Source organism: Pteropus vampyrus, unplaced genomic scaffold (assembly GCF_000151845.1).
Source record: "Pteropus vampyrus isolate Shadow unplaced genomic scaffold, Pvam_2.0 Scaffold102, whole genome shotgun sequence".
NCBI lineage: Eukaryota > Metazoa > Chordata > Mammalia > Chiroptera > Pteropodidae > Pteropus > Pteropus vampyrus.
In genome coordinates this window covers 1,371,432-1,386,676 of record NW_011888883.1, presented here as the reverse complement: position 1 = coordinate 1,386,676, position 15,245 = coordinate 1,371,432, and the positions used below count along the sequence as shown (strand labels likewise).

At 39.6% G+C, this 15,245-nt stretch overlaps 1 protein-coding gene across 1 annotated transcript in view; it reads left to right on the top strand.

The window, feature by feature from the left end:
* MRAP2 (melanocortin 2 receptor accessory protein 2) overlaps window positions 1-15,240 on the top strand; it is a gene marked incomplete at its 3' end in the record, with an annotated part of 38,498 nt that extends 23,258 nt beyond the window's left edge. Inside the window, exons 3-4 of the mRNA XM_011364916.2 lie at window positions 4,227-4,326; window positions 15,177-15,240. Of these exons, the coding sequence (XP_011363218.1) occupies window positions 4,227-4,326; window positions 15,177-15,240 (164 nt within the window). The remainder of the gene's footprint in view (window positions 1-4,226; window positions 4,327-15,176) is intronic.
* Window positions 15,241-15,245: the final 5 nt, after the last annotated feature.

The following is a 15,245-nucleotide window of genomic DNA, read 5'->3' as shown; positions in this document are numbered from 1 at the left end:
GTATGGTACCTGGCTTCAATAAAACCTCTCTGCAGCAGGAGAAGGAGGGGAATAAGATTGGAAGCAGAGCCGTTCAGGGAGCTATTGTGGTGGTCCAGGCAGCTGGCGATAGTGGCTTAGACTATGGTGGGGGCAGTGGAGTGGTGAGAAGTATATAAATTTTGGATACTTTTTGAAGATAGATGAAGTAGAATTTGTCAATAGATTGGCAAAGGGGTGGAAGAGAAAGAGAAGGGCCAAGGATGATTTGAAGATTTATGATCTCACTAATTGGCACGATGATTTGCCATTAACTAAGACTATGGAAGAAGCAAGAATTTCATGAGCTCAGTTTTGGATGTGTTAAATTGAGACTTATCAGACATCCAAGAAGACACAGAGTGGGGAGGTGTGCAGTGAAATTTGAGAGTCATCAGCATATAAGTGATATTCAAACTCAAGAGACTGGATGAATGAGTATAGGTAAACAAAAGAGGTCCAAGCATTGAGCCCTGGGACATGCTCGTATTTAGAAATTGAGGTGTGTCGAGAAGACAGCAGCAAAGGAACCTGAGTGGAATTTCCAGAAAGAGAGGAAGAAAACTGGGCAATTGTGGTTTCCTGGGAGTCAAGTGAAGAAAGGATTTCAAGGATGAAATGATGGTCTGTGTCAAGTTAGGTGAGGACTAAGACTTAACTGTTGGATTTACAATGTAGAAGTTTGTGGCAATGATTTTAAAAGCATTTTAGTAAAGTGTTGGGAGGGGAAGGCTGATGGACTTGGTTCAAGAAAAACAGGAGGAGAGGAATTGGAGATGGTATGTACAGACAGATCTCTCAAGAATTTTGCTATAAAGAAGAGAAATGGGACATTTATGCAGGGCTTAGCTGGGTGAGACGGGGTGTTCTTTGAGAAGCAGAAGCAAAAGCCTATAAGTCAATGAGTGGACATGGTTACATCTTAGCAGGACCACTCTAGCTTCTGCATTGAGGAAAGACTGAAGGAGCATCCTCTTATTTTGAGCCATCAGTGGTGATGACATTCCATGCTTTTATCATATGTCAGCTTACAGATAATGCCAGATACATGCATGGATGTGTCAGTAAGCAGCTAGGTTCGCAAGCTGAGAAGCAGAGTTAGAGCTTGTGAAGGCTGGGAATAAGACAGGACATTGCGGGCATAGTAGAGAGAAATCCTGGAGCATCGTTGTTGGCCCCTTGCCAGGAATTCATACCACAGAACTGACCCTGACACCTTAGGAACCAGAAGTGGTGTGAGGACATTGCTGGCTCTGGTATCCTGAACCCTGTCTTTCAAATTAAATATTAACCTTTGTTTTACACACAACCATGAGAAGGAAAGATCACAATTTATTCTTAGGAAGTGGAGAGGAAGTGGTGAAAGATGAGGTAGTTGCTATAGTCCTACCTTAGAATAGAAAAGATACTACATGGAGAAAAGACCATACCAGTCAAAGACGTGCAGCTGTGAGCTTTCAGCTCTCATTTCGTTCCATTCATTAGAGGTCAGGTTAAGGGGAAGTTATCTTATTATGACACATCCCATTTGGAATTCCCTGTGCAATGTACTCTACTCCCTTACTATAATGCTCTCAGAGTAGCTCAGTTTCTAGACAGGACAGGGTGGCTGCTTGGCTCCATTAGAACCCTCTATGGAAGGCTTCTCTTGGCATCCTTAACCACTGGCCTCATTGGAGCTTCTCTCTATGTAAACTGCTATTCTGACTTCCTTCCAAGAAAGGGTGTTTTGAGGAAGACCAGGGGCTGCATGTTCCTATTTTACTACAGTGCCCATGCTCATGAAACTTGGCATATAAATAAAATTTCAAGAGAGTTTAGATGTTCCTGGGATGAGATGGGGAATCTCCCATGATATTGGAAAGGGGCTCAGGGTGAGAAAGTACCCTGGGGTTGGGCCACTTGGCAGAGGATGAGCAGAAGAGAAGTAATGGAAATAATTTAAAGAAGCAGAATTTCATTTGAGGGGGAATGTGAATAAGCAAAGCAACACAAATAAGCGAAGTTAAATGAAACATGTGATGAGAAACAGATGCCGCATTATCAAGAAAACATTTGGAAATGTTGGATCATGGGGATTCTCAAATTCTAGCCACAGTCCTCCTCATCTGCACTCTGCTCCCCCAACTCCCTGAGGGCTGCGAACCTCCCATGTCCCACATTATTGTTGCTTTGGGGCACTAGCAGGGCAAGGGGAGGGAACTGGGCTGGGTTAAAGGCACCTTTTCTCCACCTCTGCCCACCCTGGATTTAGGAAGTGGAGGGGATGCCGGCATCATTTGCAGTGTGAAAGATGTCCTTCCTAGTAAACAGATTTGAAAAATGAATCAAAACGACTAGATTAGATCTTCAATTGAGAATTTAATGCTGGTGTATTACTTTAGAATTTGTTTTTGCTATGCAAGCAGTTGAAATACAGTGTGCTCTCATTTATCTGTACAATAAATGAGTAGTACCCCCATAATTGAGATGTTACTGTTATATGTTAGTTGCACTTGTATACATGTGTTCTTGATATTTGACCTTATGAACTTTTTAGGCCTCGTTTCCATTATAAGACAAAGTCTACAGTTTCTATTTTTTGGCACGCTTAACTCCAGGAAAGATATATTAATTTCGCATCCAGAGTAATGAATAAATGTTGTTAAATAAAAGTTGTTAACCTCCAAGCAATAGTATGTGGAGAATAAAAATATGAATATGCAGAGTAAATTTCTAATCTGATTTCTTCACTTTAGAAAAAATGTTATGTATACAGAGAATGTTTTGCATTTAATCACATTTAGTATATAAGCTCCATTTTTTTCAACCGGTAAGCATCCTCACTGTATTTCTATGTAGATAAACTTATTAGAATAGGTCAGAAAATATAAAATGATTCAATTCTGTTGTCTCCCCCAGATTTGTGACCCTATTATGTATATGCCAGGTTCTGTAGATAGTCCAGTCTCATTCCTATCCCAGAGACATACACTTGTGACTATTAGCCAAGGAAGGGCTATGTAGAGAAGCACATGACCAAAATGTCATGAGACTCAGAGGAAGGAGAGAGTCCTCAGGTGGGGAAATTAGTCCTTGGTGAAGGAGGTGGCGTAAGGAATGGGCTTGGAAGGATGGATGGACTTTTATCAGCTCTAGGTTGGGGCAGGGTTTTCCAGCCAGGTAAAGGTAAGAGTTCTTGAAAAGGCTTGGGTCTTAGGAAGCTGTGGCTAAGAGTTAAGGTAAATACAGGGACACAATGTCCCTAAGTCTGATTGGAAACATAGGATTTAAAATAGGGGTGAGCTGGGAGAAAATGATAATTTTAATAATAATAGCTGGAAAATGTGGGATACCATCTTCTCAGATGACAAACATTGTATAAAGTGCTTTATGTATGGAATCCTTTTTAATCTGGAAAAGGTCAATTTTATCTTTGTTGAAGAATTTTTCATAAAAGAGATATCAGAGCTGTGATAAAGGAGGTTCATACAGAGATGAAACACACAGAAAGATAGAAGACAGAGCCCGCAGGACGCCATTCACATGTTAGCAAAAGATAATGAAGACCTGAGCTATTCCAGTGTGAACAGAAGTGAAAATACAAAATTGGGTTGTTTTGAATAAGAATTCTTTTAAAACTTCATATTGTATTTAATTTTGCATTTTCAAATTAAATGGAAATGCAATCTCTACTAAAAACTGTATTCGCTAACTCAAGGCACTTCAGTGAAATCTTAAAGACCTACACAGCCTAGGTTCCTTCACCAGGATGTGGAAACCAAGAGTCAGTAAGGCCAAAGTCTCTTAGTGTTATCTGAGACAGAAACCCAGCGGTGACAGATACTTCACTCTCTCTCATTCCGTATATCTCATATGTCCTCAGATGAGGGATGGGTTAAGATTGTCTCATAAAGTCATGTATAGCAGTTCTTCCATTTATACTACAATGTAGTATTTCACTGTATGAGTAGACCGCATTTGTTCATCCCTTCGCATACTGATTTACATTGTTTCCAGGTTTTTTTTGGGGGGGGGGCGGTTAGGGGTGGGGGAGGGAGTGGCTATTACGAATAAAGCTTCTACCAAAAAAAAAAAAGAGAGAAAAGATCTCATCATAAGATTATTGATGTCTTCTCTCATTTTATGTACCAGAAAGCTCAGATCCCTTGAATGTTGAAGTTTTCAGCTGCTGTGAAATACTAATCCCAATATTAACTGTCTTGCAGATTCCATTGTGATTGGATTTTGGGTTGGTCTTGCAGTCTTCGTAATTTTCATGTTTTTTGTGCTGACCTTGCTGACCAAGACAGGAGCTCCACACCAAGAGTAAGTTCGGGCCGTTCCTAAATGACTGTTAAGACCCACAGGAAACTGAAGAAACCGAAATAGTATCCAGGGCTGGGGTTACTTCCAGTTGATGGAGAGACGGGCCTGGTTATGGATTTGCTGCCTGGACTCAGGTACTTATGGGTGGGATCTGCCTTCTCCTGGCATTTTGCTGCTTGCCTCTGGAGCTCGTTTTCAAGTGGACCCTTATTAACCTGGGTTTCTTTGTTCTTTTGCATAGTCTTAATACGGATACAGGCATGATTTTTATATTGAAATATTCATTTGTTAAGATGTATTTCTCCTTTGTCCCCAAAGAATTTAGGTGACTCACCAGACTGAAAACAGTGAAAAAAGACAACAGCAAAGCAAGATGAAAACTAGTTTTTAAAAACATTTTAAGGAGCAGAGAAATAGTTGTTACAGAGTATTAGACTGAATCATTGACGATAAACACTGAGTTGAACACTTGAGTTTCCTTGAAATTAGGATAAAAAGGCAAATGCTAAGGATTATGTGATTTCTCATAGCGGGATAAAGACTATTTGTTTTGGGCTTTAGATTTAAGAAGGAACTTATTACATGGGTGCTTAAAGAACACTGAGTAACATCAGAAGGTATTCATTTAGTTATGGTTTGCAAAAATCTCAGAAATGTTTTAGAGAATTTTTTTTATTCGAACTCTTTTTAAAAAGAGAAAAATAACATGTTGAATCCCTTTATACTTGACCCCAGCAGGCACAGGTAGCATACTCAAATTAGGTAATTAGAAGAGCTTTTGTTGGAGAGACTATTCACAAGTTGTGGCCAGGGAGGAGGACAATACTACAGGATAGGTGGCACCCCAGGGCTCGCAACACTGAGTAGATACCACCCCAGTCTGAAGGGGGACTGACTGGAACCCAGGAGTTCTGCAGAAAGGGCAACTGAGAGGAGCTGTGACTTTGAGTCTAAGAACACAGCTAACCCAATGAGACCTCTCAGAGATCTTACTTTCCTCCCGCTTCCTCCTCTCGCACCATTGCTCCCATTGGCTGAACACAGCACAACCAGCAGCCAGACCTGCCATCAAAGATGGGGAAGGGTAGAAAGGGAGCTGGGGAATAAACTGAAGAAAGTTAGCACAAATCCTAACTTTTACATCCACTATCTCACGTAATCTCTACAGCCTGGCAGCAGTATTCTTATTATTGTATTTCATTACTCAGTCTCCAGTGTCTGTTGTTTAGTCTCCAGCCTGCACTTGAACTATAGCAAATGCCTGGGTAAAGGGAACAATTCTGCCTACAACTCAGCTATTTCCAGACATCAGGGTCTGGAAAAAGATTAAACACATTTTAAATGAAAGGAAAATACCATTTTATTGAAGCATATGAAGACATATGGTTGAGAAACTCTTTAACAGCCACTGAAAAGCTGCTAAAGACATATGAACTCTCCCTTTCTCTTTCCATGTCCTCATAGACATCTGCGCATGCCTTTGCTTCTCTTATATTGGTCCACGGGATTTGAAAATGTGGTGTCAATTGCAACAGTAGTAAGAGAAGCCAAGAACAAACTCAGATTAGGGCACATCTCGTAGAGTGGTCAGGGAATAATAATACCCTATTATCTTCCTTTTCCTCCAAGGGACAGATGGATTTTTGCAGGGCTATTGAGACGGATTTATTTGATGTAGGATGCAGGCAATTTTATAGATGAAAACACTAGCCCAAAATAGAACATGACCTCCTGCAATGGTTAATTTTATATGTCAACTTGGCTAGGCCATGGTACCCAGGTATTTGGTCAAACATTATTCTAGATGTTTTGCGGTTATTTTTTTAAATTAGATTATTTAAATCAATATTCTTTGAGTAAAGCAGATCATCTTCTGTAATTGGGTAGTCCTTCTCCAATCAACGGAAGGCTTTTCTAGAGACAGACTGACCTGCCTCTAGCAAAAAGGAATCTGGCAAAAGACTGTTTTCAGACTTGAACTGCAACTCTGCCCTAGGTGTACAGCCTTTTGGCCTTCCTGCAGATTTTGGACTTGCCAATCTCCACAACCACATAGACCAATTCCTTAAAATAAATCTGTCTCCCCTTCTCTCTGTAGACAGATAGAAAGACAGATAGATGATAGATAGATAGATAGATAGATGAAAGATGATAGGTAGATAGAAAGATACACACACACACACACACACACACACACTCACTCATTCACCTATTGCTTCTGTTTTCTGGAGAATCCTGACTACTACGTTTCCTTAATATGTCTTGATGACCTTGGTGATCTCAGTGACTTGCATTTCCATTCTTCCAATTGGCAGTTCAGGCCTACTGCAAATGGTTTCTCTTTTGACAGTGGTTTTGAAAAATCTCAATCAAAGAACAGGGGTCATTGTAACTCTACATGCTATTAATGAGGTTTAGGAGAAAATCTAAACTTTTTTTACTTTTAGTAAAATAATGGATCAGCCCTCGGGCTGCACCTTAAATAATGTTCATGAGTCTGGGGCAGTGTAAGACATGGCATTTGGTTGCAGTCTATCATAATAGAAAACTGAAAGAAACAGACATGTGGAAAAATCCCTATATGGATCAGTTAAACAAGCTTTTAGATCTTAGTAAACTTGACATTTATTTGGCAGAAATTTTCTCTAAAATGAATATTATTTTTTTCATTCAGCCAACTTTAATGTAAAACAACCAATTTTAAATTTGCCTGTGATAATTAGGCATTGAGGAAAGAATTAAAAATCATTGAGAATAATGAGAGCTTTTAAAAAAAAAAAATTACCATATGCCAAGGTCTGCTATTCACTTTATATGTATAATCTCATTAAGTACTCATGGGAAGATGAAGTAGTAAACCTTTTAAGTATTCTCACTTTACAGATGAGAAAAATGAGGCTGAACCACTTGTCTGAGGTCTCACAGGTAAAAACAAACAAACTAACAAAAACAAAACAAAACTGTGGAGCGAGTCCTCAAACTAAAGACTCTTTGACTCTGAAATTCTTGTTATGAACCACTACATTAAATTATTTCATATCAGTAATTTTTAACCTCCCCTTTCTATCGAATGAAAGATATTAGTAAGCAATTAGATTTGTTTTCTTTTATCACATACTGGACCAAGCATGGGCCCCAGAGTCATACATTTCCAGATTTACTTACTGAAACTTTGGGCTGGATTTTTAACCTCTTTATGTTTGAGATTCGTCATCTGTAAAAATAAATAGTATCTGCCTCCTAGGATTTGGGAAAGATTAAGCGAGCTAACGCCTGTAGAGCTGCTGGCGTACCCTGGGCTCACAGTGGCACTCAGTAAAGATTAGTTCACTCTTTCAGTGTTAGTGGAAGTCCTGGTGAGAGCTGAAATGTCTATGCAAAGAGCAGGAGAGAGAAGAAGCTCATCTTCCCCTGCGACAGCCAGGTCCTAAGCATTCATGCAGCAGCTACACTTGTCAAAACGTTGCCTCATTCAACCCCAGCTTCAGCTTGAGTGTGTCTCTCAGTAAAACAGTAAGATGAATTTGGAAAGGAGACTCAGTGGAGGACCATGGTGATGGGTCAGAAGGGACCGACATGTCGGAATTCTGACTGTTTTCTATATCAAGCTCTCTTGGTAGTTTGTTACCAAGGATATCTTTGGTAACTTCCTCAAGTAGGATATCAGGTAGCACACTTTTAGAATGTGACTCCGCTGTTCTGTTTAAGATACCTGATCAAGTCTGCAAGCTCAAAATGAACTAGTGCTGAATCTACAACTTAACTCTATCTTTTTCCCCATGGAGGCAACTCAGGGCAGGGCTGAGTGGCTCACGAAGATCTCATCACTACTGACATCTGGGAAGAGTATGTGCATCCCTTTGACAGTTGTGAGGCCCAAGGATGGCAGAGACCACAACCCCTGCCCCAGCTTCGTGTGCCCATTCCTTCAACAGACATCACTGATCAATTGTGTTATCTTCCCTGCATAGCTAATACTTTGCTTCAGAATCATTTTCAAACCACCACTCCAGGCAGCCATCAGGAAAAATCACTGTTTTCCCGAGAAAGAACATATATTTGACATCCGTGGATGGACCTTCATTTATTAGCTTTGGATTGCAGGGCTGAGATCAATTCAACTACGCAGAGCCAATGACACTACAATAAAATGGGCAAGTTTTCCCCTTGAAGTTTTCGTCTTGGGATCATATTAGATTAATAATTTCAGTTTTGGGATCAATGACTACGGAGTGACTTCTGTTAAGGGAGGAAATGTGCAGCAATCAGACTAGGTTATGAGACAGTACCAACTCCCAAATCTCAGTATAACACAACCCAGACTCATTTCTTGCTCAAGTTACATATCTTCCAGGGGTTGGCATGAGCTTCTCCACTTGTAGATACATTGTCCCCACTTCCCAGCTTTCTTGATTACTGTGAGGGGCAAGAAAAGCCTGGTGATCTCACCCCTGCTCCCTGTTCTTCATCCGTTCCTCTCATAGCTCATTGGTCAGAACTAGCCACGCCCACCTGAGCCCAGGCTCGGAAGGGTAAACTGAATCCAGAAGGAGAAGCCAACCAGATATTGGTGCTCACTAGTGAAGTACACCGCAGAGGGAGAAATGCTATCACAAAGCTGACATCACCTTTCTTAAAAGCTTTTAGGCCCAAGATGTAGCTTTAATGGGGATTATTTTCCTCATGGAATATTTGCTATTCTGTGACGGGGGTGGGTGAGGGGGACCTCTTATCTGGATTCTTTATGGATAGTGATGATTAAAGAACCATTTTCCCCTACTTTCTCAGCTAAAGAGCCATTTATTCTCTTTGCTGTCTTGTTAAAGCATTATAGCCCCATTATCATAAATCTGCCAGAGAGAGAGAGTTACAGGAAAGGCTTAGATCGCATTTTTATGTTGAATATTTTGGAATTCTTAAAAAATATATATCAAGCCCAGACGTCATATATCTCATACACCCTCCTTCGTAGCCTTTGCTAAGTGCACTTTGTCCAGGTGTGTATGTGTGTGTGTGTGTGTGTGGGGACGGGAGGAAGGTGTTCTTCATTAGGGGCTCATGACTTTGTAAAAATGGAAATTACATTTTACCTTGAGTTGCAATTTACGTGAATATGGCATTCACTAAAAGATGAATATAGTACAACTAAAAGCTAATAGCAGGAAAGTGTCAGCTTTCAAGGTGTTTGATAGTGACCCAGGTCATAGGAACTAGTTGGCAGAATGCAGATGCAGTGAGTAGTTCCCGAGGAGGTCCTGTCATTTGGAGGTGTCTAGATGTCTATCACTACCAACAGGCAGAAAATTCGACTATTTTATGTATCTGATTTCATTTATCCACCTTTGTTCAGGAGTTACTTTTAGTTACCCATCACTTAAGAGATGTTTACTGAGTGCACAGCTGCGGGCTTGCCCAGGGCTATGCCAAAGGTCATCCTAAGGAAGCACAATCTTCCATGCCCCAGAGAGACTCTCATCTTCCTGCTAAGTTCCACCGACTGCTAATGCAACCAAATGGTGCTTCTACACACAGAGAAGTGTTTGGTTGGAATCTCTACCTGGTCTAATTACATGAGATAAAGCTCTTAGCATAGGCTATGGCTCCATAAATGTTAGTGGTTATTACTATTTTCTCAGGTTGTTAAGTACAGAAACTTTCACTCTTATTAGGTCTTCGTTTATCTTACGCATTTTTAAAAGTCCACGGGAAATACAAGACGCCCGCAGCTGGTCTGCCCACCGCTTTTCACGAGCAGGGCAAACCTAAGGAGAGTTGTGGGCTTGCTAAGACTCTTTGTATAGCAGCAGATACTTCATTTTTAAAAACTAGTCATAAATCTAGAAAATCCTAAGGGGAATAACCCAGAACATTATGGGATTTTTTTCCCTCTGCCAATAGAAGTGGGAGGAGTCTGTCCTCCTGATCTGATTCGTCTTTGGGTCACAGAGGAAGGTACATTTCACTAAACACTGGAGGTGGCTGTGTCTCTCATGGGAATCAGGGCTTCAGACCACCCTGCAGATAAGCCATTCAGAACACCGATTGGGGATCTAATGGCTGCAAGGCCCTTTGAGAGATGCAAAGATAAATAAAATACAGACTAGCAGATAGGAGAGAAAAGACTGCATACAAATAGCTCTGACAGGAGCCAGGAAGGGATACAATCTCTAAGAGAAGGTCAGTAAAAATACAGAAGCGGCACAGGGGAGAGACAGATTCCTGCCTCCATGGAAATCAGAGAGTCTCCATGAGGCAGTGATGTTTGAATTGGACAGTGAAGAAGGTATTTGATTTTGGCAGACAAAGAGGAGTAGAATGACCAGCACAAGCAAAGGCACACAGAGGGACAGTCCTGAGTGCCTCAGGGGACAGTCAGGTCCCATGTGGCTGGACTTTAGGAGAGGACTGGTGAAAGAGAACACTGGAAAGGCCAGCGGATATGAGGGTGGAGGGTCTGAAATATAAGGCAGAAGAGTTTGGGGAGTCAGAGTTTGTGAGAAGGAGAATTCCATGGAAGTGAATGAAAGTCACTGTCAGAGAACAGGATGGATCTTCACATTAAAGGCTCTCTGCTCAGGTTCAGATTATTCCACAGGGAGAGAGAATACATGACACAACCCGTGGTGAGAAAAAGAAAAGACTAAGAATCAGAACAGTCTGAAGAGTCTTTTTGTTCTGGCTGCTGCAGTTCAGTGATGTTGTAATCATTGGTTAAGTTCAAATTGCATTTCTTATAACAAGCTGAAAACGAGGGGTATAAATTCTTAAAACAAATAAGTGAAACAAATAATTTTAAGGTTCAAGTTCCTATCAAAATAAACAATTGTAACTTTTTAAAGGTTAGGTTGGCACAGGAGTACTCCTGAATACATCAGCTAGATTTCAATTTCATGATAACAGGATATAGAATAGGTAGGACTGAGACAAAAATAAAGGCACTAAAATTCTTGGTGATTCTAAATTGTCTAAAAATTGTCTTCGTCTGTTTAGTCTGCCATCACAGAATGCCATAGACAAGGTGGTTTATAAGTAACAAATTATTTCTCACAATTTGGAGCTGAGAAGTCCAAGATCAGAGTGCTGGCAGGTTCAGTGTCTGTCGAGAACCTGTTTCCTGGTTCATAGATGGCGATCTTCTCACTGTGTCTTCATATGGAGGAAGGAGTGAGGGAGCTCTCTGGTGCTTCTTTTATAAGGGCATTAATCTCATCAGAGCTCCACCATCATGACTTAATCACCTCTCAAAGGTCCTATCTTCCAATACCATCACATAGGGTATTAAATTCTGACCTATGAATTTTGGAGGGACACATACATTCATCTCTAGAACAAATATTCTTCATTCTTTTTTTTTTTATGATACTTATAACAAGGTGTTAATTGCTAGCTCAGTCAACATATCAAAGTTTCTTATTATTTCAATGTTGCAAGCTTGTGGCTTCTGGTTTCAACCATAATTTTAATCAAGCTGAAATTTATGATGTTTGGCTTTTGTAATTTCTAATTTTCACAGGCATAACCAAAGCACATTCTTCATTAGATTTATTCCTAAGTATTCTATTTTTTTTGATGCTATTGTCAATGGAATTATTTTTTTAGTTTTCTTATTGTTTGTTAGTATGTAGAAATACTACAATGAATTTCATATAAGATCAATTTATAACCATAGTGCTGGGATAAACATAAGGAAAAAAATGAACCTTGTCCCCTATCTCAATATAGATCATATACCCAGAAAGCTCCTTAGAACAGCTCTGTCCAATAGAACTTTCTGTGACGATGGAAACGTTCTCTGTGCTGTCCAATCAGGTAGCCACTAGTCACAAGTGCTTATTGAGCACTTGAAATGTGAATACCAGGAAATCAAGTTTTAAAGTTTACTTAATTTTACTTAATTTAAATTTAAATAGTCACCTGTGGCAAGTGGCTACTTACCGTATTGGACACTATGATTCTAGAAGAAAGCATAGAGAATATCTTCGTGATTTTAGGGTTGGCAATTATTTATTAGAGAGGATATAAAGGCAATAAACATAAAAGTTAACAAATTGAACTTAACTGAAACTTAGAGCTTCTGCTCATCAGAAGACATTTTTAAGAAAAGAAAATACAAATCACAGATCAAGAGAAAATGTTTGCAAAAAATATATCTAACAGAAGACTTTTATTCTGGATATATTACAAGAGAAAATGTTTGGAATATATATATATATATATTTCTGACAAAGGACCTATATTCAGAATATATTACCAGACTTCTACAAATCAATAACTAAAAACAACCCAATTTAAAAAATGGGCGAAAGACTCATACAGTCACTTCATAAAAGAAGATAAACCAATAGCCAATAAGGACATGAAAAGATACTTGATATTATTATACATCAGAGAAGTACACATTAAAATCACAGTGAGGTGACATTTCACTCCCATGAGAATGGCTAACATTAAAAAGACTGACAACACCAAATGTTGATAAGGATGTAGAACAACTCTAATTCTTATATACTGTGGTGAGAGTATAAAACAGCACAACCACTTTGAAAAATTCTCCATGGTTTCTTATAAAGTTAAGCCCACATGTACTAATGACCCAGTAATTCTACTCTTAGGCATGTACTCAAGAGCGATAAAAACATATATTTACAGAGAGAATTTTCAAGAATGTTCATAGCAGTTTTACTTACAACTTTAAATGGAAAACAATTCAAATGGCCTTTAACAGGAAAATGAATAAAGAAATTGTAATGAATAAAGAATTGTAGTGTATTTATACAATGGAATTATACTGAGCAAGGAAAAGGACAAACTTGTTAAGTGCAACAACATAGATGAACCTCAGAAACACTGAGTAAAAGAATACAGGCACAAAAAGCTATATATTGATTCCACTTGTATGAATTTCAAGAACAGGCTACACTGATCTGCGGTGATAAAAATCAAAACAGATTGCCTGTTGGAAGTGGAAATGGACTGGAAGGTCAAGAACAGGCAAAGCCGATTAATGGAAAAAGAGATCAGAGCAGTGTATCCTAAAGGGGGTGGACATGGAATGGAAGGATAAAGGAAATATTCAGTATATCTTGATTGAGGGTAGTGGTTACATGGGTATATAAATTAATAAAAACATATTGAATTTTATACTTGTGATCTATGAGTTTCAGTATGTAAATATTACCCAGTGGTAGGATGACTAGAAACTGCATTGAAGCAAACTGTGTCTGTGATCACGGGTTTTCACATACAGGTCTTTTAGTTTATCAGGCAAGGAAAGAGGAATAAAAGGACTATCTATTGAGTATTTAATGCTTACCAGAGTCTAAGACTACAAAGATGAACTTTTCTCTTGTTCTCAGAGAGGGAGAATCAGACCAATTGCACTGCCATCACACCAAGAGATCATGGTGGGTGCTGTCTTGGCTCTGTCCTAGGGAGGGATAAAGCTCTGTGTGCCTTTGTTCTTCAGCAAGGGTAATTAATGGACCCAATTCTTAATCCTGAGAAAATGTGGCCTGTGTGATGGAAGGGCTGCTGCACACAGATGGCTTTTTGGGTCTGCTTTCACACTCAGCTGATGCTCCAGAGAGGCAGAAAAGCTGTTACTCAGAGCTTCTTAGCCCTGCCATTGGGGAATGGTGTGGGCCCCAGCAATCTTATTCATGCTTTTTTTCTCCAAATGTTTTAAGCCCTTCTTTTTGCCAGCTAACATTTTAGCTTATTAGGTCACGGGTTGCTGGCACCCTCATCTCTGTTCTCAAACATCTTTTAAACAAGAGTGAAGTGACAAAGAAAATCACCCACTAAAATGTAAGACCACTTAAATTTGCATGAGAGCAGAAGTCATTCAGAGTCTTCCTAAAGTGATTGTTCTTTAAATTCTGAACACGTGACCTACTGCATGTCATACTCTTGTGTAAATAAATGATCTTCACATTACTTCTGCTCAGTGGGCAATGAGATTTGTTCACTAGACTTATTGCTAAAAGGAAAATCTCAGGCTTCTGAGAGAAATTTCTTGTGTGATATCACCCAGGTAATCACGGTAGGAAATCGATCTGATGGACTGCAAAATTTCTAGGGTTATTGATCTCTGAAATGCAGGTGACAGTTGATAACTTATTGTTTCGTAAATATGATCGGATTTTCCAGACCTGTAGATTGAATCTATGCTCTTCCCACTCCTGTCACTAACTGGTTGTGAGACTGAAGTGGGCAATCTGATTGCTCCTTACCTTAGCTTGTGCATTTGTAAATTTGGTATAGTAATTTTTGCCCTAAGTGCCTGCACTGGTCAGTTTTGAAAATCGAGTGAGATAAATGTATATGACAGTACTTTGAGAAACGTGAAATCATCTCTGCGAGATAATATTGTCATTGTTTAGACTGGCCTGATGTAGGTCAGTTGCTCTAAACTTGAGCATGAGTAGTGATCCTGGAGATTCTATAAAAATATAGACTACTGGATTCTACTTCCAGAAATTCTGAGGGTCTGAAACTCAGGATTCTACCTTTTAAGAAGGACTTCAAGTAATGACAATACAGATGATTGAAGAGTCCCGCTGAGAAATGCTGGTGTATGATGGAGAATATCAGGAGATCCCTCAGCAAGATGTCTCTTTCCAGGAAGGTCCATGGGCCCTCATCTTGGGGCTTTTGCCTTGGGTTTATTTGTACATGTTCAGAAATACTGTCTCTCAGTTCTGAGGTTTGTCTGCATGCTCTGTACAGGGACTTGCACTCAATACATGCTCAGTGGAAATATGCCAGCCTGCCCTACATGCCGAAAACCAGGATTCTGTAGGAGAATGGGCTAGAGTGTAAGCAATCTTTTATTTCACTTTTCTTCACAGCAATGCAGAGTCTTCAGAGAAGAGATTCAGAATGAACAGCTTTGTGTCAGACTTTGGAAGACCACTGGA